This window comes from Rhynchophorus ferrugineus, unplaced genomic scaffold, assembly GCF_030347505.1.
Source record: "Rhynchophorus ferrugineus isolate W39M unplaced genomic scaffold, kcgeb_rfMv2 rfM9, whole genome shotgun sequence".
Taxonomy (NCBI): domain Eukaryota; kingdom Metazoa; phylum Arthropoda; class Insecta; order Coleoptera; family Curculionidae; genus Rhynchophorus; species Rhynchophorus ferrugineus.
Window position 1 is genome coordinate 7,993,623 of NW_027472588.1, and position 25,350 is coordinate 8,018,972.

General features: G+C 33.2%; 2 protein-coding genes across 9 annotated transcripts in view; one reads left to right on the plus strand and one right to left on the minus strand.

Annotated features, from left to right (window-relative positions):
• LOC143202192 (adhesion G protein-coupled receptor E2) overlaps positions 1-25,350 on the minus strand; it is a 325,024-nt gene that overhangs the window by 92,778 nt on the left and 206,896 nt on the right. For all 3 annotated transcript variants that reach the window (XM_076413499.1, XM_076413500.1, XM_076413498.1), the window contains exon 4: positions 19,260-19,420. In XM_076413499.1, the coding sequence (XP_076269614.1) occupies positions 19,260-19,420 (161 nt within the window). The remainder of the gene's footprint in view (positions 1-19,259; positions 19,421-25,350) is intronic.
• Positions 3,531-13,993, plus strand: LOC143202191 (putative peptidoglycan muropeptide transporter SLC46). Of its 6 annotated transcripts, none has more exons than XM_076413491.1 (9): positions 3,531-3,749; positions 6,637-6,723; positions 9,991-10,248; positions 10,306-10,480; positions 10,529-10,709; positions 11,721-11,958; positions 12,011-12,148; positions 13,388-13,628; positions 13,688-13,993. In XM_076413491.1, exons 2-9 carry the CDS (start codon positions 6,660-6,662, stop codon positions 13,809-13,811), a joined length of 1,419 nt encoding a protein of 472 aa, XP_076269606.1. In that variant the 5' UTR covers positions 3,531-3,749; positions 6,637-6,659; the 3' UTR covers positions 13,812-13,993. The 6 variants fall into 6 exon arrangements, with proteins under 6 accessions (XP_076269606.1, XP_076269612.1, XP_076269607.1 ...); XM_076413492.1 differs by lacking the exon at positions 3,531-3,749 and adding an exon at positions 3,816-4,001; XM_076413493.1 differs by lacking the exon at positions 3,531-3,749 and adding an exon at positions 3,900-4,017.

A 25,350-nucleotide genomic window follows, 5' to 3' on the forward strand; every position in this document is an offset into this window, starting at 1 on the left:
TGACTCCAAAAGCTCCATTCTTAAATAGTTGAAACCCAAAAGTCGACAAATATAGTAAGCGTCTGGTGTCTTATAACATAAGTTACTCAATTATTTTACTATGAATTGTGACTATTGTTTTATTCATAAAATGGTGAACGCAAAATCATTAATTTAGTTCAAAGAATCAAACAAATCTATGTTACAATAAATAATTTTTTTTACATATATTTTAAAGTCTCCTTTTTATCCACGAGGGTTTATCTGAACTGGACCTACAGTTTAACGTGGACTCCGAACCACGTTCCTCGGCATTAAGCCTACCGACTGGCGACGGACCAACTTAGAGATCATCCCAGAAGACATCCGATGGCTACTGGCGTGACTGGGATCATTTTCCTTGTCGGATATTCCACTCTTGCCTAAGGACAATCACAAACATAAATTTACGACCATGTCCCAGCAGGATTCGAACCCGCGACTATCGTAACAGGAGGAGGACCGTCCTGTCGCCTTTATCACTGCACCAACCAACCGGGTACAATAAAATATTGCATCCAAAACTGAATATCGTTTCAGTTCATTATAATTGTTTGTATATGACTTTATACAAAATAGAAAAGAGATAAACTATATAGCTATCGACCTTGGTTGCCCCAATATCAGTAAATTATGTATTTTTATGATACTTTATTGTAATACACAGCAACTATGTTACGGAACATAATTTGTGGTGTTTATTTAGAATAATTTTAGATAATTAGTATATTTAGAATAATCAGCTGTTTAGGTCGGTTGAAACTAAAAACAAAATAAGTGTTAATATCCGATGATATAAACTTTATTATTGGATTCTTTAGTTATACAATTTTACACAATAAAAACATTGACTTCTATCTACAGTAAATCTATAATATTTTATACCCCTTCTCACGTAACAGGTCAATTGAAAAGTCCCCGACCTGACACATAGAGGGCGCTACTAGAATTAATTTAGTAGAAATTTTTAGTTAACCCTCGAATGATGTGTGTATAAATTTGACAGCTTTCGGATCATTAGTTTGTAAATTATAGCATTTTGAGTGAAGCCACTTTTGTTAATGGGAAATAAATGGATAAAAAGAAATTTCGCGTATTGATAAAATATTGCTTTTTGACGGTAAAAAATACAGTTGAAGCAAAAACTTGGCTTGATGCCGAGTTTCCGGACACTGCCTCAGGAAAATCAACCATCAAGGATTGGTAGGCTAAGTTTAGACGTGGTGAAATTTAATGAAAAACATTTAAAAAATCCACAAAATAATTTTGAATGACCGTAAATTGAAATTGAATGAAATAGCAGACACCCTAAAGATATCAACTGAACGTGTACATCATATCGTTCAGGAATATTTGGGTATGAGAAAGCTCTGTGCAAAGTGGGTCCCGCGCGAGCTCACTTTTGACTAAAAACAACGTCGAGTTGATGATTCGGAGCAGTGTTTGAAGATGATCAAACGTAATAAACCCGAGTTTTTACGTCGATATGTGACAATGTATGAAACATGGCTCCATCATTTCTCTCCGAAGTCCAATCGACAGTCCTCCGAGTGGACTGTACACGATGAATTCGCTTCAAAGCGTGGGAAAACGCAACAGTCGGCTGGCAAGGTTAAGGCGTCTGTATTTTGAGATGCGCATGGAATAATTTTCATAGACTACCTTGAAAAGGGAAGGACCATCAACAGCGACTATTACATAGCACTATTGGACCGTTTTAAGGACAAAATCGCCAAAAAGCGGCCGTATTTGAAGAGAAAGAAAGTGCTGCTTCACCAAGACAATGCACCGTGTCACAAGTCAGTGAAAACGATGACAAAAATCCATGAATTGGGCTTCGAATTGCTTCCTTATCCGCCGTATTCTCCAGATCTCAGCCCCAGCGACTCTTTTCTGTTCTCAGATCTCAAAGGAATGCTCGCTGAGAAGAAATTTTCGTCGAATGAAGAGGTGATCGCCGAAACTGAGGCCTATTTTAAAGCAAAGGACAAATCCTACTACAAAAATGGCATCGAAAAGTTGGTGGGTCGCTATAATCTGTGTATCACCCTTGAAGGGAATTATGTTGAATAAATAGAACTAATTTCAAACGTGTTTTAAAAAGACGTGTTTTTCTATGGTAGGCCGGACACTTTTCAATTGACCTATTTCGTTTTAGTAGAAATGTTTAGTTTTTATTTAAGTTTGGTGATATTGTTTCTCTTTGATGAATTAATGATACATCACGGCACTCTGGTCCCACCCAACACAGAGCATTGTCTTGCAACCAAAACGATTTGGCCTTAAAGTCGTTCGGCCGGCTTCGCCAGGTGATAACCTTGTCTTTTTTGCGCCAACGGTTTCCAAAATAAATCCACTTTTCATCACCCATCACTATTCGACCACTTACGATCATACCTTTGAAGTAGAATTACAAATACGATTTTTTCCAGAAAATTCCAACAACAGACTTTTGTGAATTCGGGTTGGGTTTTCATCTAATAATTAAGCAGTTTCACATCTTCATATTTTTTGGTCTACCAGAACGTTGTTTGTCTTGCTTCTACTAGCAAACGACGACTTTGAGTGTTGTTTTTCTTTTCATTAAATAAGAAAAGTAATGCGTGCTGCAAATACACGTTTTCAGACAGGAATCTTTCAAAGAGGTATACATTTATGATTATGGTATTTTCGCAAAATTATATTTTAGCATGTATAGCTTTGAAACTTGAGGTCAGTAGAATAAAATGATATATGGTAAGTGTTAAATTATAACATTGCATACTTAAGCTTAGTGACATCAGTTAGAAAAACCAGTAATGATTTTCTGGTACACACGGTATATATTAATAAACTCAATTTGTTATCTCCCTTTTGCTATAATTTGTAATTACTAATAAAAAAACTAGTGTTTCGTTAATTTTGTCTGAATTTAATGAAATGAAATTAAATGAAAACGTAACCACAGTAAATTATAAATATAATCAGATATAGGTTATGCTAAGGCGCATGCCAACCAATCATATAGCCTATTCATCGTCTCTTTTTAACTGGAATAACATAACAAGAAAAATATTGTTTGATTTTAAAACGAATTTACAAATTGCGGCAGGGAATATATTAAAAATCTTGATAACGTATGTACGAAAAAACTTTGAGTAGACTATGTACTACATCTTGTTCACTTTCCTGTAGTCTATAAATTCCATCCTAAGCTACGCCAATGCTTTAATCTCTGATCACTGAAAATACGAAACCACTACAGTAGTTGTATTAATAATTCAAATGTGATGCTATCTATACATATCTGTATGTTTTATTGAAATTTTGATATTAATAAATATGTTATTTCCTTTCCATCTTCCCGAGATATATGGATATATATTAATTTCAATCCTGACAAAAAAAACCGATATTTTAAAAAACCTGATTGCGAAAACGAAATAATTAAACCAAAGTAGATAATGAGTTTCGACGATGACCTTGGACAATTCAAACACCGCTCGGCCGAACGAACAAGCGATCTAAAACGTAATAAACCGCGGAGAGAGAGAACACAAATTCTATTACTAATAGCTGTTTGGATTTAGCGAAAAAAACGTCACGTTATGTACGAACTAGGAATTTTATAATATCCTATCAACTCTAACGCACAATAGATAATAATATTAAGTGGCGAAGTGCGAAATAACCAAGTATATTCAATATATTTGGACCGCGGAGCTGTGTACTGACTGGCAACGGAACTAGATGTAAGTATTGGTTTTCTTGTTTATATAGACATGTGTTTTTTGTTTTCGTTCAGTTCGTAGACTTTCAGTAACGTCACGAGAAGTGGACGTACGACGCGGACATAACCTCCTAAAATTTCTTGTATGGTTTTGTTTGTATTCAGTGGGATGATCTTGTAATTTCTATCCGATAATGTTATTTTAAAAATTCTGCAAATAATTAGAATGATTATGCCCGATTCATATCATTTTAATTAAACAAACTGTTAGCAGGTGACATGATAATAAAGTAATGTTTAATTATAGAAATTCGTTACATTTGGTTCGTTGTTTTTTAGACTTGTTACTCAAAAGAAAACATATAGTATTTCTCTTTGTGTGTGTGTGTTACTTTAGTTTTTGAAAAGCTTTAAGAGTTGATTGTGATCTTGGATATATGTTTTAGATTTCGAAATATATATAATATTGAAGAAATTTAAAACGTTTGGTAAATATTATTATATATATTTGCAATATAAAATATTCAATATGTATCTTTACTTTAAAATAAACGAAATAGTAATTTTTATACAATAATAGCGCTCATTAAAATACTTAATGAAGCTCAGAAAACTATTTTCTACTAGAATTATCAGTCTACAACAAATTGTTTGTAGGTGACATGATATTAAAATAATGCTAAAATATAGAAATACCTTAAATTTGATATGTTTTTTTTAAGACTTGTTGCTGTAAAGAAAAATATATTATTAGTTCTGTATTTTTCTTTGTGTGTGTTATTTTACGTTGAAAGTTTTAAAAATTGATTGTGATTTTGGTTATATATTGTAGATATTGAAATAAATATAATATTAAGGAAATTTAAATCACTCGATAAATATTATTACATATACTTTGATATAAAATATTTAATATGTATGTTTACTTAAAAATTAATGAAACACTTATTTTTTATGAATTTTTAAATATTTTTAAAAAATTATTGATCACATAATACCATGTTATATATAGATAATATTATTGTGACATGTTTACAATTTTCAATAAATCTTAGGAAACTATTTTTCTAATAAAATTGTCAGTGCACATCTGAGAAGGTAATTTAGTAAATTAGTAATTTATTATTTAACTTAACAATAAGAATGTAATGTAATTTAAGGCGAATGATTAGAGTGACATATCATTTAAAATTAAGTAAACGATTTGTAGGTAAAATGATAATGAAGTACTGTTAAATTATGGAAATTCGGCAAATTTGGTTGATTTTATTTAAGATATGTTACTATAGGAAACAAATTAAAATTAGACGTGTGTTTTTTTTGAGAGTGTGTGTTATTTTAGTTTTAAAGTTTTAAAAAATGATAGCGATAGTGTTTATATATTTTAACTATTCGAATATAATACAAATAAATAAAATATTGCGGATATGCTATTCCACACCTTTCGGTAAATATTATTATATTTTCACAGAAAATATTCAATATAATGTTTAGCTTCTTGGTTTAGCGGCTTGGTGGCGAAGTGGTAAAGGCTATGGGACGGTCCTCCTGTTGCGATAGCCGCGGGTTTGAATCCTACTGGGGGATGGTCGTAAATTTATGTTAGTGATTGTTTAAAATTTGTGAATATTCTAGGCAAGAGTGTGAAATCCGACAAGGAAAATGATCCCAGTCACGCCAGTAACCAGGTAGAGTAAGACCGAGTCTTACTGTCTTCTGGGATGATTTCTAAAGTTGGTCACTCGCCAGTCGGTAGGCTTAATGCTGAGGACCGTGGTTCGGAGCCCACGTTAAACTTTAGGCCTAGTCCAGATAAATCCATAGTTTGTAAAAGGAGACTTTAAAATATACCAAAAAATACTTAAAAATAAACGAAACACTTATATTTCTTTTTTTTTTGCAAATGAGTCTTTTGTAAATTTAAAAGCTTTACTGTAAACAAACATGATTAGCATTTTCGGCATATTATTTAATTCCTAACTTTTTTTTCTGACAAATTAATATATTTCACTTGTGACGTGCTAAAATACTTAATATAGTATAGAAGACAATTTTTCTAATAAAATTACTTGTGTACGTCAAGAAATGTATTATATATATATATATATATATATATATATATTGGTATATAAAATACGTATATAACACATAACTGAATAATCATTGTTAAAGATTGAATGAACTGAAAAATGAATACCAAAATACCAGTGGAAGCCATCAAATATTCATCAATATATTATTGAAAGAAATTGCTGTACAAAAATATACTCTAAAATGTTCATTGAATACGAAGACGAAGAAGAATTTGTGTTTTATAATCCTTTGGGGACTTTTTAACGATACTTCGTAAGTTAGTTAATAATAATTAAGTCTATTATCAAGGGTACATGCTATTGACTTGAAAAATTGCATAATAAATATTTATATAATCGATGTTTTTGAACCAAATGTACCAACACATTACGCCTACTAGCATAGCAACGGTTATTTTGGTGATATTTTGTCGATATAATTTTTTAAATTATATCTTCGTTAATTTAACAGCTATTTCTTTAATAGAAACATTGATATATATAATATATATGGTAGATGTCTGTTCATTTACTGCATTTAGTTACCAAATGGTTCTTAGAATCAATTTAGTACCGTTTAAAAAGAGAAATCTTGTTACAGCTGATAGTTTTTCTATTTTTATCCACGCATAACACTTTATAAAAAGCTTATCATAAACGTTTTTGGGATTGTTAAGGCTAGTATTGAATTACCAATATTGTATCATAGTATTTGAACCACATTATCTAAAATAATGTTTTTTTACAAGCCTTGGATCAGTATTAATATGTTATAATAGTCTTTGTTTTATACTCTACCTAGAACAATGATCTAACTCGCATCATTTGTGTTTATAGGAACGTAAAAACTAAAGTTCACCATGTCTTTTAAACCGACGATAGAAATTCCTTTGTTTCTATCAACAATCGGATTTATGCTTACCAGTAAGTACGAATTCAAATATTTTTTCTCTAATTTAAAGAATACCGCAATATGTAGTATGTTCTGGTTATTTAAATCAAATTATTTGTTGTTAAACATAGATAACTAATTGTTAAATATGATGTGGTGTCATTGATGAATTAACATATTTATAATGAATTTTTTAACAAAACCTAATGTGAGTTAATATGAATGTGTTGTGTATGTAAATTAACTTTGATGGATGTTTTAAATATATTCATAAATATCATACTGAAAAAATGTTATTTGGTGCTTGCATGTATTCCCATCATTTTTGCACTTTATCTCGACCAAGTTTTGTCTATATTGATTTTGACATTTACTTTCACAGGTTTTTCTTTTTCATTTTCAACTTTAGATACAGTTAATGATATACATGTACTGAATGAAAACTTTATTATACGAGGTTTATATTAATGTAATATAGATAAGGAGATAAAGAATAGAACATGACGAAAGTTTGGATGCGAGAGGAAGTGGCAGTTGTGGTAGTCCTATTAAGTTTGAACATTAATCATGACAGAAGTCGAATTTTCTTTGCGAAAGATAAGCGGTTGGACGTAGCTGCGTTTCCTGGTGCACCCGAGGGATGAAAGTACCATCAATCAACTCGACGTCTCAATTATTACGTCTTCTTTTATCTGCCCCTGCCTTTTTAGATAGAATGCGTGATAGGACAGATTAAATTTTAAGTGCTCATTAAATATTTATTGTTTAGAAGAATTATTTTTAACTGGTGTTGGTAATGTATATATTTGATATGATATATTAAAATATTTTTACAGAGTTGATGAGTTCTGTTCTTAAATTTTGTTTGTCCCCTGTAATAGACGTTTATGCTGAAAATATCTCAAGCATAATCTGACTATATGTATTTTGTCTAAATATTTTAGTATAGGGGTGTCAGTAAGTGTAAAACAAGCTATATGTGAGGTACTAATGAAGATTATTTTTTATTTATGACTAAATATGATATTATGTATGAAATATAGCATCGTGTATATCGAAATATAGTTCGTTATGACTGTTAACTAATTTATCGGCAAACATACTATAGATTACTTTTCATTATACGTATTTGGACACAAGGCTTAAATAAAGTGTATTTTTAAAGGTTTACACTTAACAGGTAAATTGAAAAGTCGCCGGGCCTACAATAGTAAAACACATTTTTGGCAAAACTAGTTTTTTTACTTAACATAATTCCCTTCAAGGGTGATACACTGATTGGAGTGACCCTCCAACTTTTCGATACCATTTTTGTAGTACGATTTGTCCTTTGCTTAAAAATAGGCCTCTGTTTCGGCGATTACCTCTTCATTCGACGAATATTTCCATCCAGTGAGCATTCTTTTGAGATCCGAGAACAGGAAATAGTCGCTGGGGGCCAGAACTGGAGTTCCCAATTCATGGATTTTTGCTATCGTTTTTACTGATTTGTGACACAGTGCATTGTCTTGGTGAAGTAACACTTTCTTTTTATACAAATGCGGCCATTTTTCGACGATTTCGTCGATCAAGCGGTTCAAAAACGCTATCTAATAGTCGCAGTTGATGGTCCTTCCTTTTTTATGGTAGTCAATGAAAATTATTCCATGCGCATCCCAAAATACAGACGCCATAACCTTGCCAGTCGACTGTTGCGGTTTCCCACGCTTTGAAGTGGGTTCATCGTGTGTAGCCTACTCGGATGACTGTCGATTGGACTTCGGAGTGAAATGATGGAGCCATGTCTCATCCTTTGTCACATATCGATGCAAAAATTCGGGTTTATTACGCTTGATCATCTTCAAACATTGCTCTGAATCATCAACTCGTCGTTGTTTTTGGTCAAAAGTGAGGTCGCGCGGCACCCACTTTGCACAGAGCTTTCTCATACCCAAGTATTCGTGAATGATATGATGTACACGTTCAGTCGATATCTTTAGGGTGTCGCTATTTCATTCAATTTTAATTTACGGTTATTCAAAATCATTTTGTGGATTTTTTAATGTTTCCATCGGTAACAACCTCTTTTGAGCGTCCACTGCATTCACGGTCTTCGGTGCTGATTTCACCACGTTTAAACTTAACATACCAATCCTTGATGGTTGATTTTCCCGGCAGGGTAGTGTCCGGAAATTGGACATCAAACCAAGTTTTTGCTTCAATTGTTTTTTTTTTCACCAAAAAACATTATTTTATAAACACGCGAAAGTCACACAATAAGAAAAGTTGCTTCACTCAAAATGCTATAGTTCACAAACTAATGATCCAACAGCTGTTAAATTTATACACGCATCTTTTGAGTGTTAGGGCTAACTAAAAAACGTATGGATTTAATTCTAGTAGCGTCATATATGTGTACAATCTACATAAAAATATAGGAGGTAGCAGATTATGACTAATTTTGAAAAGCCATTCTGTAATATTCTGATGTATTTACTAGTTTTAACAATCTGTTACTCCTAGGAAATAAAGATTGTCAGAATAAAGCCCTTTTTCTTTTTTAAAAAATAAATTCCGATCATAATGCTGTATGTTATCGTATGACGACAGAGTACAGTATTTAAACAATAAAATTGAAGAAGGAAGCATGGAAATCATATATTTTGCTTATGAATTGCAAATTCTAATGTATATTCGTGGTGTGTGATTCTACAAAAATTCAGATAAAATGATTTAATGGTGAAAATAGTCGGAAAGTATCGAAATTAACACACACACACACACAATCAAGTTTATATTCTAGGCTTATTATAAAAATATATCGATTGTTCCGATTCTAAAATAGGTTATCAAAAACGCGAGTTCGCTTCAGTCTTCCGATATTCTGCGTGTTGTCCGCTATCTGTGTTGCTTTTTCTTCTGATTCTGATTATCTTGCTGAATCATGTGTAAAGAAGAAATCTTGCGTTACTTCTTGGATCCCTTTGATTTCGAGATCATCGCGCAGTTCTTCGTTGGTTACGTAGCGATCAGCATTGGCAATTAACTGAAGAACCCTCTCTAGTTTGTCTTTGGGACTACTAGTTGGTTTGATATCTTATTTCAATTACTTTGATTTTAGGTCAAGTTCGGAGTATCTTCCAATTGACAAGTATAATTCTTTGATTTTTAATCTGATCTGCTCTGGTTTTTTTTTTATTTAACATGATGCTGTATGAAGAAATAAGTATTGAAAAAAAAATTACCGCTACTTACTCAATACTTTATAACATACTAAACTATTTGTTCTTATTTATATATCTACATTTCTATTTCCACAGTGAGTGTGAATAACAATCTGCTACTGGACAGGACTTGTTATGCTCTGTTACATGAAAATAAAACAGAATGTGCATTATTAGGCATCGTGAGCAACAATATCACCGAAAAATTAGAAAAAGATGTGGAACCAATTTCGGATCAAATTAGTTTAGTCAAAAACATTGTTGATTCAGTACTGAGTTCGGTATTGTGCCTTTTTATAGCACCTTGGAGTGATAGATTTGGTAGGAAACCCATTCTAGTTGTCGGATTATTGGGTGAGTAACTCTATTCTTTTGTTTTTATGATATATTAAGGCTTAAATTATTTTTTAGGAGGGACTATGTCAATGGGTTTGCATATTGTATTTGCAGCAATTGACACACTGACGCCATGGTTCATTTTGGTCTTGTCATTGCCGGTTCTCTTGACTGGCGGTAGTGCTACTTTTATGACGGTACTCTCAGCCTACTTGACGGACACAACCACAAAAGAAGAACGAGGTTTTAGGTAGGTGGTCTGCTTTATCGGCTGTATTTATTAGATAAATATTTGCAGAATGGGTGTTTTTGACATAGTTATGACATGCGCTGTATTATTGGGCAATACGGCAAGTTCTTATATACTCGTTGCTACTAGTTACGTAATGGTTTATACTATTTCTGGAATTTTACATGTTCTTGCTCTGGTATTCACTATATTTTTTATTCCAGAATCATTGCGTGAGAGAGAATATGAGGTAAGGATTACATAGTTATAATCTAAACCTAATAAGATTAATGTAACTAATTCTAAGAATAATTCACAAGTTTTCAACAACTCTTGTTGCTCGGTTACTTTTATAGTTACTTTACCACTGAGTTATATCTGAATATAATTTATACACTTCTTATCATATTTCTCCTCATAATTAATATGTGGATACAATTTTTTGGCTTTTGAGCTGTGCAGTGTACAAATATTAAAGAGATGCCATTCTCTTTATTGTTAGCCAGTGGTGTATATGTTCATATGAACAACAATATTATGAAAAAATCCCTTTTCTTCAATATTTTTAAACTGTATATATTCTTGTGGTTATTGGTTGATAATATTTAGGATGAAGTTATTTCAAATTATTTTATTACAAACAGTTAAACATAAGGGAACGTTTTAATCAACTGAAGTTTGGGAATATTACAGTTTAGTAGATAAAATTAAAAAAATTGAGCCTAAAATAATTTGGAATTAATATTTGAATCTTATAAATGCAGAATTAATGATTTTGAGTGAATAAAAGCAAAAGGTAGTGGCAGTCTGGTCTATATATATATATATATATATATATATATATATATATATATATATATATATATATATATATATATATATATATATATATATATTTTCATTCCTGGTCACCAAAATAGGCTTTAATATTTGATTTTATATATTTCAATATTCATTTCAATGAATTCGGTTTCAATTATGTATTATATTTCCTTATCTTTGATTTATTAGTGTAGTTATGTATTCCTTCACTATTCCCTTCCAATCTTCCTACTTACCTAATCAAATGATTGAGCTGCTGAATTTGGGAAGGATCAGGAATCACTGCCCTGTCCTACATTTTATTACTTATACATCTTTGTTCTAACCTTCAATCTTTTTTCGGTGAATATATTAAAATTCCTCTAAAATGTTTATTAGATAAACTGGAGACTTCAGTTCAGTTTTATGTTAAATATCTAATGTTTTCTGATATTTACAGAATAAAATCTATGGATTACTGAAGCTTTCGAATATCTCGGAAATGTTTCGCACTCCGTTCAAAGAGCGCGAACTCTCCAACAAAAAAATTCTTTTACTGATGATGCTTTGCTTGTGCGTGGGAAATTTCGCAATGGGTGGTGGAGCTATGATGTTCTATTTCCTACGAGCTAAATTTCACTGGACGTTAATACAATTCACATGGTTCTCGAGTGCCACCAGTATCTTAGGAATCGCTGGTAAGCGTCATCACTGATAATCATAAAAAATTGAATAATACTCCTTTTCCAGGAACATTTTTGGTTATTTATGTTCTTCATACCCTACTGAAGATCCGAGAGTCTTTGATAATATTTACAGGGACCATCTTCTCTGTAGCATCCTTAATATTAACAGGTCTAGCGAACAAAGATTGGCATATATACTTAGGTAAGGTGTTTCAATATGCAAGTAACAGGTCAATTGAAAAGTCCCCGCCCTAGCACATACATGGCGCTACTAGAATTAAATCCATGACAGCTGTCGGATCATTAGTTTGTGAAATATAGCATTTTGAGTGAAGCAAGTTTTATTATTGTGAAAAAGAAATGGATAAAAACGAATTTCGCATGTTGATAAATATTGTTTTTTGAAGGGAAAAAATACAGTTAAAGCGAAAACTCGGCATGATGCCGAGTTTCCGGACACTGCCCCAGGAAAATCAACCATCAAGGATTGGTATGCTAAGTTTAGACGTGGTGAAATGACCACCGAAGACGCTGTGAACGCTGTGGACACTCAAAATAGGTTGTTACCGACGAAAACATTTTAAAAATCCACAAAATAATTTTGAATGATCGTAAATTGAAATTGTATAAAATAGCAGACACTCTAAAGACATCCACTGAACGTGTACATCATATCATTCACGAATATTTGGGTATGAGAAAGCTCTGTGGAAAGTGGTTGCTGTGCGAGCTCACTTTGAACAGTGTTTGAAGGTGATCAAGCTAATAAACCCGAGTTTTTGCGTCGATATGTGACAATGGATAAAACATGGCTCCATCATTTCATTCCGAAGTCCAATCGACAGTCATCCGAGTGGACTGCATACGATGAACCCCTTCCAAAGCGTGGGAAAACACAACAGTCGCCTGGCAAGGTTATGGCGTCTATATTTTGGGATGCGCACAGAATAATTTTCATTGACTACCTTGAAAAAGGAAGGACCATCAACAGCGATTATTAGATAGCGTTATTGGACAGTTTGAAGGACGAAATCGCCAAAAAAACGGCAGCATTTGAAGAAAAAGAAAGTGCTGCTTCACTAATATAATGCACCGTGTCACAAGTCTGTGAAGACGATGGCAAAAATCCATGAATTGGCATTCGAATTGCTTCCTGACCCACCGTATTCTCCAATTCTGGCCCCCAGTGACTATTTCCTGTTCTTAGATTTCAAAATAATGCTCGCTTGAAAGACATTTTCGTCAAATGAAGGGGTGATCGCCGAAACTGAGGCTTATTCTGAAGCAAAGGACAAATCGTACTACAAAAATGATATCGAAAATTCGGAGGGTCGCTATAATCAGTGTATAATCCTTGCCAAAAAAATGTGTTTTACTATAGTAGGTCGGGGACATTTCAATTGACCTGTTAAAGACAGTACAGCAAGACGTTGGATTTCAGCTGCTTCGTTGAACTTGCCAAGCTCTGGTCAGAACGCCATGACGAGATCTTTGATGTCCAAACTGGTCATGGAGGATGAGATAGCAAAGGTATTTTCAGTTCTCAGTATCACGTCAAGCATTTTAGGCCCAATCAGTTCAATTATTTACACTTCTCTGTATAACCAAACCCTGACCTCAGATCCAGGTTTATTCAACTTTGTATCAGCCGGTGTAAGTTCCATCGGAATTTTCATTTACTTGTAAGTAAAATGAGTGCTTTTTTTTAAGTGTAAGTTTATTAATTCATCATTATTTATAGGGCAATACTAATTATAGAAAAAAAATCTTCGAGACCTGGTTATACCGTATTGGAGAGTGAAAACGTGGATGTCGCAGCAACACATTCTAACTCCATTAACGCAGAAACACCGCTGTTAAAATAATTGATATTTAACTCATTAATATAATGTATATAGACATATTACGGTGCATAAGTAACAATAATTATTTTTCGATCTGTGATTTAAAACCCAGGTGATATTTTTCATTTATATTTATATTGTCTAAATTAATCCACAGTAAATTTCCAGTTTTATTATATCTAATAATAAAGAAACATGAAGAACATTGTGATTTTTTTAATAATAGTCATGTAGTTCTTCGTTAGTATGTTGGTATCACTTTAGAACGGCTCGACAGATTTCTTGTTGGCTTTGATACAGAGTTCTTTTAAGAAATAGAGAAATACTTCTAACAGTCTTAACACACATTTTAAACTCTCAGTTCTTCAACTGCCACTTAGCATTATTTATATTTATAGTCAAAAAATTAGGTATATCAAATCATTGTTTAGTTTTTAACCGACCGATTTCTCGGTCAATTGTGGGTCAATTTTCAAAATTCTTTTTTTTATATGAATGCACTCTGTATTTTCGAGGCAGTCCCATTGAAGCCAAATCAGGATCTGTTAGGGGAAAGAGGCGAAATCGAGGAAAACGCTCGAATGTCAAACGTACAAAGTTTTTCCATATTTTTTATCTAAAACAATCAGATATTTGGGTATAAAGTTATTGTTGAGCTGATATGATGGAAAATTAGAAGCCGTTCATTGCAAAAGCCATTCAGTTTGCTTTTGACAGATATGAAGACTGAGGTATTAAGCTAAATTGTGTGTATATATAGTAGAATATAAAATACGTGTAATAGAGAGGGTAAATAACGTTTTTGTTTATTTTTATTTAGTTATTACACCGATTATTAGGTACATATTTTACTTTAAAAATTAAAAAAAAGATTGATTTTTAAAATTTTTAGTGTGATCCTTATTTATTTTCTGAGGTCGTTTCAATTTTTTGTTCACGTCTTCTTTCGAGGGAATTACAACATAATTTCCAAGATATTGCCAATCCTTGAAGGTTGTAGCTTTGTAAGTGCAATGCCCAAGGAAAATTATTCATTTTTGTCTCCAGTATAATATTGGAAATGATGTCAATCGTCTAAAGTGCGAAAATAAGTGTACAGTTGAGGAACAAATTGAGTGACGTAGATTAGAATGGTTTGAATAGGTCTTCTGTGGGGAATGCGACCTTAACGTTGTACGAAGCCAGAACAGTTGCAGACGAATATCCAAGAAGGCTTGCGACATAAAACCAACGTTTTGACTGAGAATTGGATACTCCTCCAGAGGCTATCGATGGATGATGACGATGGCCTTTTGTGACATCACGTACAAATTGATGAGGGTCACTATCCGGTAGATAATTGAGGCATTGTAAAAAAATTGAAACGTTACTTTATCAGAACATTGAATTCCATAAAAACCTTCACAATTACGTTGTATGGTATAATAATATAATAATAAATAAATTGCGTCTTTTGACTGTTTTTTTTTAACTTAAATAATTTATGGAAGAATCTTAGGAAACTGGCAGCGGTTATATTATCAAATTTTTGACAATAATAATGTGTTATGTTGAAAATATCGTCAATATATTGTTTTTCAGTTTTATGGCTTTTTAGTTTGTTTTTTTTTTCAGTCCAGACATCCAAGTGAGAATATGTTTCTAATTAGTAGGACTTACTGTTGTTGAAAGAAACATACGATCGATGGGATTTTAACTTAACAGCTTGTTATAAGGTAAAAGACTAATTGAAAATATTATCCATCTTTATAGCTTTTGAGTTCAAGATCAGTAAAACGATCTAACTAGAATTATTTATTCAAACAGCATATTAAAAACAACATACTAAAATACTCCACAGCAAGAATTTAAACACCTGCAAATGAAACAAAAGTGGTAATAAAAAATAATACAATGGTTTTACCATTTATAATCAGTACAATCAACTGTTTGGTTAAACGAATCTACTGAACTCAGATCTAGTTCCCGATCTGCTGTGTGATTGTACAGTGTATAAAAATAAAATGATAAGGGAATATCAACAATGAACGAAATATGGTTGTCTGATGTATGGTGTCTGATGTATGGTTCTCTGAGTTTTACTCACAATATTTTTCTCAATAAAGTTTAGGTTTTAGTTACTCGACAAGGTTATTTTTAGAGAAAACATCGAGAGGGTGTAAAGTAACCTCAACAAAGACAAAGGCTATAAGATCAACCTTATTCGACATGCCATCCCCCGGTTTTTTATTTATTCATAGATCACGAAAAAGCAGGGTACTTAACAGGTTTTTACTTTTTTTCAAATTAGATGACCTGATTCAAAAAGCTTCACGAAAAGCTGACCCAGAAGATGGAACTTAATAAGTCGTCATTTCTTTTATCAATAAATAACGTCTATATACAGAATAATCCATACGTTTAAAATAGGACTGAAAAAGCTAATTTAAGGTAACTTAATTTTAAACCTCGCTGTTCTTTCAGCAGAATATAGTTTGAAACTTGACATTAGCGATAATTAGTTCTTTAATTTCGACACCATCAACACTTAATTAAGATAACTGGATCTGGAACACCTGAAAACGTTCAAGCTATATTATTAGATTTCCACTTATAGATTATTTTATTTATGATTGAATTCGAACGAAAATCTAATTTAAAGCCAAAATTGTAAGGTGATATCAGATTTGTTGTTTTATATTGTTCTAATTTATTTTTATTTTGAGAAAAGCGTAAGGAGAGAAGGAGATTCAAGTAATGATAAGTAATTTTATATTATTAAATAAGCTTTACGTCTTAGTAAGAATAATATATATTTTAGAAAATTAATTTTTTCCGTTATATTATATTACTGTATGTTATAGTGAACGTAAATTTTATATATTTATATTTTGAGTCTTGACAATAATAAATGTTATGTTTTATCATCTTCTTTATAACGTTCTGTCATTTGGGCACATTGGGATTACGCAAAGTCGTAAAAAATCATTTATTGTGGCAGAAAACGTTGATATCACGATCGAAATGATATTGCAAAATCGTCATGTCAATAAGCATGATGATATCGCACATGAACATTCCGCTATGATAAATATGGGTTCATGCTGGATGTCACATAATTTGACAAAAGTTCAAAAAATCGTATCCGAATTGGTACAAAGAAATGACCAAGAAATACAATCGTGATGCATCAAAAGCAGCATATCTTACCTACACAGGTGACGAATCTTGGATTTAGATATTTGAACAACAATTCACTCTAGGGGTCTTCCAAGGCGATATCTGACAAAAGTTATTCGTGCGCGAATAATCTCCTGTTTCCTCGGAATAATTGGACATGCGGCAACCACGCCTTTAGAGCAACGTAGATCGGTCAATTCCGAATGTCATACGATCATTTGTTTACCAGAAATATTTTGAGTAATTCAAAAATTGAAGCAACAACAAAAGATCATGACAACCTAAGCTCTCACATATCAGCTGGAACAACCACTTATTTAACTGGCTAAAACGTAGAATTAATGGGACACCCTTCTTACAGTCATGATTTGGACCTAAATTAATTTTTTTATTCCCCTATATAAAGAATAAATTGTGGACAACATATTTCGGAGTCTGCGGAAACTACCGATATACTCAAAAACCACTCAAATCACTCAGAAATATTTTAGAGGTAATCAGAGTGGAAACAGTATTACGAATATTGATTAAAATCATGCAAAACATTAATCATCACTCAGAATACTTCGAAAAACAATAAAGCGATTTTTGATAATAAATTACTGTATTTTCATTATTTTGCTTTAAACATTTATAGTAATCCTTGCATAATAGTTGATTTTGTTGGTACAAGATCACTTTGGCACACTTCAAGCCATTGCTTGCCTTCAGCGATATTTTTTCATCAAAAATTAATGTTTTAATAATAAAAATACATGTTGTAATGAAGTGCAGAATGTTTGTTTCAATAACTAATAAGAGTCCTCTGTGTCATTTGTACCTATTTATATCTTCAATATAAGTTGTTTCATTCTGTATATTTAGTTTATTTAATAACTAGCGACCCGCCCTGGCTTCGCACGGGTGCTATGCTGATACTAAATTAAATACACTACAGAAAAAATATGAACGTTGTATATAAAAACATAGCGGCCCGCTCCGACTTTGCACGGGCATAAAATATATATGCCTATGTCACTCAATGAAAACATGATTAAAATCGATCCAGTATTTTTGGTTCATTCATTACTGCCCTTGGCCTGCACGTATTAAATTTGGAGTAAAACAATTCCTCTTCCCCTATACTTACTATGAAGATTTCCTGCTATCTTTGGAATATCTAAATTCATACAATTTTTATTACATTACACATTTTTAAACGCAAATTTTAAATTTGTAATATCTCCGAAAATATTTGTTTAATTTACATGCTGTAAGGAACCATATTGATCTATATTAATTGCACACTGTATTTAAGGTACTTAATTCGATAAGGATTAATGCCGTATTGCTTAAAATAGCTTCGTAAATAAGCCATTTTCTCACGTAAAAAGTAAACAATAAAAATGGTTAATGTGGGTTATCCCTAAAAGATAAACATATACCATCGCGGACTTTTTTGTAGACCTTTTTATGGTGTACAATACTGTAGTACATTAATTTGATCTAACTCGTAGGGTTAGGCAGCGTTTTTGCTAATTGCTAAATAAGCCTAAAAAAATAGGTTAATTTACGACATCACGTTAGAAACCTCTAAAATTAGCAATGTTGCCTTAGTATATTATGCATGTATTATACATATAAACCTTCCTCTTGAATCACTCTATCTATTGAAAAAAACCGCATCAAAATCCGTTGCGTAGTTTTAAAGATTTAAGCGCACATAGGGATATAGGGACAGAAAAGGCGACTTTGTTTTATACTATGTAGTGATAATTGAAAACTGTATATTTATATGCATCAGTTCCTACATAATTCAACTAAAGCCATATTTATTAAACCAATTTTATTATTTGTATTTGAAGTAAATTTCTTGAAAAATCCGTAATAATTATATCTTTTGCCAAATAAATAAAACATACTTACAAGAAATTAGAGTCAACTAATATCTTTTTTCACTTAAAAATAACACAATTTTGAGATTAAATTCCACAGAGTAAATAAGACCGATATTTGCTTTCTTGTCTTTCTTGTGTCAATATTCATGATACGAAAAAGGTGACGTGGAATATTTCGGCTTTATAAGCTAACAACATCACCTATGGGACATCAAATATGCAAGAAACCTGAAAGATTCAGCGCTGGGTCATGTAACAACCACTATAAAATAGGCGACGTGAATACAAAAAAGTGGACATGTATATAGTTTACATGTACATGTTATTACTAAATGAAATTATTTCGTCCGATTCTTAATGTATGTAATGTTAGATCCAATTAATTTTAATAAAACGTTGATATTGTAGCTTTAAGGGAATTTTAAAAACTTACCTTATAAAATTACGTTTGATATGTGTATCAGTCACTGGGTTAAGATACAGCCCAGTTCGGTATTGAGAATAGAGGTTGTGGGTCATTAGCAACATCCAACATAAGACACATAATCGGATGTAGTGTAGTGCAGAGGCCAAAGCTATACAAAGTTGGGAGTCCTGTAAAAAAATGGACGAATGAACATTAAATAAAGCGGTTCTGTTCTTATACTTAAAAATATAAAACATGTCAGGTTTAGATGAAGCAGAACGGTGATGTAGAATGTATAACTAGCTGTGTCTATAACTCCTGAGTGTTTATTTTTCAACTAAAATTTCGCTGAACGTCGTTACTACTATCGATACTTCTTTGAAAAAATATCTAAAACTATAGTACAAAAAATATCGACTGTGACATTTTGATCGTAAAATACCTCTAAGCTTGCAAAATAATACAGCAGAATTATTACTGCATCAATTTGGACTAGTGATGTAAAAATTCGTTAAACATCCGGTCTACCGAAGAAGAAAAAAAAACACTAATTTTATTAATTATCCGATTGCGTCAAATTTAGTTCCTTATCGCCGCGAACTTAGTGAAAAAGCCATTATAACCATATATTTCGGTTTGGTTCTGTTGGAGAACACGGTGAGTATGGCACATGTGCTTTGTTTAGAATGGTGTGGTAATTATGATAAATAACACCGTACGTATCCCAAGTTTTCAAATCTGCCCAATAAATAAGAACAAAATGTGTAGTTTATACGGTCGGTGGTATCATATTTTGTTGGACAGGTGTTTCAGAGGTCCCGGGGCCCGACGCGAAACTTACGGGCTATTTTGTTTCCCAGAAACTTGGGTAAACTATTTATTTCTTAGGCGGGCGGATTGAAAAATATTGAGGTGCATTAAAGTTGTTAAATTATATTATTATAGTTTTTTTTTAACAATTATATGAATTGAAAATAATTTGCACTCGGATGGTGTACTAATTTTGAAGGACTTTTAAACAACCTAACAGATCCTTTAATTATAATTCAAAGTAAAAAACTTTAGTTTAGTAAAATACGATTAGTTCTTTTTATGAAACATAATTCCCTTCAAGGGTTATACACTGATTATAGCGACCCTCCAACTTTTTGACACCATTTTTGTAGTACGATTTGTCCTTTGATTCAAAATAGGCCTCAGTTTCGGCGATCACCTCTTCATTCGACGAAAATTTCTTCCCAGCGAGCATTTTTTTGAGATTTGAGAATAGGAAATAGTCGCTGGGGGCGAGATCTGGAGAATACGGTGGATAAGGAAGCAATTCGGAATTCAATTCATGGATTTTTGACACGGTACATTGTTTTGGTGAAGCAGCACTCACTTTTGATTCAAATGCGGCCCAATAACGCTATGTAATAGTCGCTGTTGATGGTCCTTCATTTGACAAGGTAGTCAGTGAAAATTAATCCATGCGCATTCCAAAATACAGACGCCATAACCTTGACTGCCGACTGTTGCGTTTTCCCACGCTTTGGAGCGGGTTCATCGTGTGCAGTCCACTCGGATGACTGTCGATTGGACTTCGGAGTGAAATGATGGAGCCATGTTTTATCCATTGTCACATATCGACGCAAAAACTCGGGTTTATTAGCTTGATCGTCTTCAAACACTGCACCGAGTCATCAACTCGTCGTTGTTTTTGAGAAAAAGTGAGCTCGCGCGGCACCCACTTTGCACAGAGCTTTCTCATACCTAAATATTCGTGAATAATATGATGTACACATTCAGTTGATATCTTTAGAGTGTCTGCTATTTCATTCAGTTTCAATTTACGGTCATTCAAAATCATGTTCTGGATTTTTTTATGTTTTCATCAGTAACAACTTCTTTCGGGCGTCCACTGTGTTCACCGTCTTCGGTGCTCATCTCACCACGTCTGAACTTAGCATACCTTGATGGTTGATTTTCCTGGGACCGTGTCTGAAAACTCGGCATCAAGCGAAGTTTTTGCTTCAACTGTACTTTTCCCGTCAAAAAGCAATATTTTATCAGCGAAATTCCTTTTTATCCATTTTTTTCACAATAACAAAAATTGCCTCACTCAGAATTCTATAATTCACAAACTAATGACGCAACAGGTGTTAAATTTATACACACATATTTTGAGGGTTAGAGCTAACTAAAAAACATATGTATTTAATTCTAGTAGCGCCATCTATGTGTCAGGCCGCGGACTTTTCAATTCGATTTATAAACAACCGAACACATCATTGAATCACAATTCAAAGTCTTGAGCTTAACAACAAATTTTAAGAAACATTGAACTTCGTTCATAAATACTCTACCGCAAGAGTAACAGGTTTTACCCCGAACATTAATAAATTATTTAACATTGATTCTAAACTAATCTTTAGGTAATACAAATGAGACTTCAAAGAGCTCGCGAAGAGACAAACCAAGAAGAGAAGGTGGGATTTAAAGCTAATCGCTTGATTATAGAGTAATGTATTAGATGTTTATTGATTTTAGTTTTGCTGACAGCTGTCTGTATTGGCACATAGAGAGCAGCTTTTAAAGATGCACATTACCATTGATATTTACTAAACTTCTTCAGTCATCTTATTATAGTTTGATTAGTTACGTATTGGTGAGAAATAATTTGTTTTGATATATAAGTCTTTACAATTGACCGACCGGCCGATATTGTAAATTTTGGTATCCCAAATATTTCATCATCAGAATCAGGAAGCGGCATCAACAGTTGAAGTAGTAGCGGATTCGCCCAAATTGTAAGAAGGGAAGAGAGGCACTATTACATTACAATCAAGACTAAAATCAGTCTCTTTCCATCCGACACCTGGACACTGTTACAATTGGACATATGTAGCTTGAGGTGTTTCAGATATGATGATTAAGATAAATTATTCATGTTTATCTTGTTAGAAATGATTGAAATTACTTTAAAATGCGACTATCAGTGCATAGTTGAGGAACAAATTCAGACAGACAGATTACAATGAAAACTGAATGAAAAGGGGGACGAATTTATCATATACTTCTGCGGCGAAATAGACCTTTTGGATGGAAGAACTGAAAAAGACAACTCTGAGAAAGACACGTATCAAGATAATCGAGATCGATCTGGAAAAAGGAGACTAATGTTATTCTAGGCCAGAACAGCTGCGACCGATTGTCAACTGTGAAGAATATTCGTCTTGCAACACCAACAACAGCTATAGATATAAGAGTCTAATTCTGGAGAATCATAGCATGCACAAGGATCTGAATCTGCAACGTTGCCTGTTATTGAAAATTATACGAACATTTGAAGAATATACGCGGCAGCGTGTGGTTTAAAACTTTGGGGGTGCACAACTTTATCTAAAAAAAGTCCGTCATTTTATCAAAATTTCCGTTTCGGCAGAGATTATTACATTCGCGAGTTACAAGTAGACATGGGCCAGCATAAACCTTGGACTGTCGCGGTGAACACGGGGTACGGGCGGCGGAGGATTGACCAATCAGATCTAATATTCCGATGTACAAAAAAAGAACCAGCGCAGAGCAAAGCGATAGGAATATGGAGTTTGAGGATCCGTCGGTATATAAATGGAGGCATTGTATTCAAAACAGGATAAAGAAACTTTTTATCATATTTATATAACCATCTATGTTCAAGAGCCACACCAAAAAACGGCAAAATATCTACATCAAAGCCAACATTTAGCATATAATACATGTTCTATTTGGATTTAATAGACGGTGTTTTCGTTACCTTTTTTTTCTTGCTCTTTTAAAATGCAAAGCGGCGTCTCACTTAAGCAGCTTGGATATCAACGCAGGTGAATTTTAAAGCGTTATTGTACGAAAAAAAAAGATCTATCCCCAAACGAGAACCTCCAAAGCGGAGAGGATAATAAATGACGTTGGTGTTTATGCGATAAATAAAAAGAAAACACAGAGTCATGCGGTTCGGGCGTCGGTATTTTTTAGGCCGAAGAAATATTATGCCAACTGAACGTGTAATTTATGTGTAGTGGTTTCGTTTATTTTATTTGTTCCAGCGACATACGGATAGTGTTTTGAAATAGCACCGCATAAATCTTGGACGGGAAGGGTACGCTAAAAATCAAATAACAGAGAAAATAAAAAGTGATTTAGTCATAGTTCAATTGATTAAAAAGTATAGTAGGTTTATCCAGAATATCTAGTTAACGGACTTGAAAAAAAAGGAGGTTCTATGTTCGACTGTATATTTTTTTAAAATGTATGTTCGGCGATTTGTCCGTTAATCATGGATCGATTTTCAAAATTCTCTTTTTATTCGAAAGAGTGCACTTCCGAGGTGGTCCCATTGGAACCTAGTCAGGATCTGTTGGGGAAATCGAGGGAAACCCTTAAAATTCAAAGGCACGTACAAGGTTTTCACATACTTTTTTATCTAAAATAATTGGATATTTGTGTATAATGTTATTGCTGAAGTGATGTAACGGAAGACCAGAAGTAGTTCAGTGCAAAAGCCGCTCAGTTTGCTTTTTAAACACAAACCATATCATATGAGAAGTCGTAGAAACAATTCAGTTGAAGTAAAAAATGACTTGATACCCAGATTCCGGACTCTGTTCCAGAAAAATCAACCATCATGGATTGGTATGCTAAGTTTAGACGTGGTGAAATAAGCACCGAAGACGATGAACGCAGTGGACGCCCAAAAGAGGTTGTTACCGACGAAAACATTAAAAAATCCACAAAATCATTTTGAATTACCATAAATTGAAATGAAGTGAAATAGCAGACACTCTAAAGATATCAACTGAACGTGTACATCATTTCATTCAAGAATATGACGAGTTGATGATTCGGAGCAGTGTTTGAAGATGATCAGGCGTAATAAACCCGAGTTTTTGCGTCGATATGTGACAACGGATGAAACATGGCTCCATCATTTCACTCCGAAGTCCAATCAACAGTCGTCCGAGTGGACAGCGAGCACGATGAACGCAAGGTTGTGGCGTCTGTATTTTGAGATAAGCATGGAATTATCATGGACTACCTTGAAAAAGGAAGGACCATCAACAGCGACTATTACATAGCATTATTGGACAGTTTGAAGGATGAAATCGCCTGAAAAACGGCCGCATTTGAAAAGGAAGCATTGCTTCACCAAGAAAATGCGCAAGTCAGTGAAAACGATGGCAAAAATCCATTAATTGAGCATCGAATTCCTTCCTCATCCACCCTATTCTCCTGATCTGCCCCCAGCAACTATTTCCTATTCTCAGATCTTAAAATAATGTTCGCTGGGAAGAAAATTTCGTTGAATGAATAGGCCGATGATCGCCGAAACTGAGGCCTATTTTGAAGCAAAGGACAAATCATACTACAAAAATGACATCGAAAAGTTGAAGGGTCGCTATGAGCTGTGTATCACCCTTGATGTTGAATAAAAAGAACTAATTTTGCCAAAAAATGTGTTTTACTATGGTACGCTGGGGAGTTTTCAATTGCCCTGTTATACTCATACGATATACTGCATCTTTACTTGATCTATCCACTGTAATACTTAATAAAATAACTGGGTAATTTATTGAGTAAATATATAACACTAAAAAGAGAGAAATAAAATATACAATATGTATATAAATGTTTTATTGAGATATTTTAGTCACAATGTCCATAATAATATTGAGTGCGGCTGAAATACAATAAAAATATTTCCAATGAAAACCCCAGACACCTAAAATATTATGACACGTATCTTTTGAAGATTAGTACCTACCTCTTGATTATTACTAGTCGGACCGGAAACTTTTCAGTCAATCATCCGCATTTCTTAGCAAAGGTAATAATTTATCTTATCGCCAAATGATTATTATTTTTTTGTGTTCCAACTGCCAGGCGAAATTTTCGTCAATTGAAAAGATTGGGAACTTTTCGAGAACTTTCCGCGAAACTTTCCGAAAGACGCCAATAAAAATCGCCCAAACTTAATTAGAAAACAGCCACGTTTTATATTAAATCGATTAATCATTTCGAGACGAGCGAGTGACGACCGACTTACCATTTTCACGACTAAAAAGTTCCGAAAGGTTATTTTTCATTTATTCGATTCCTCCTC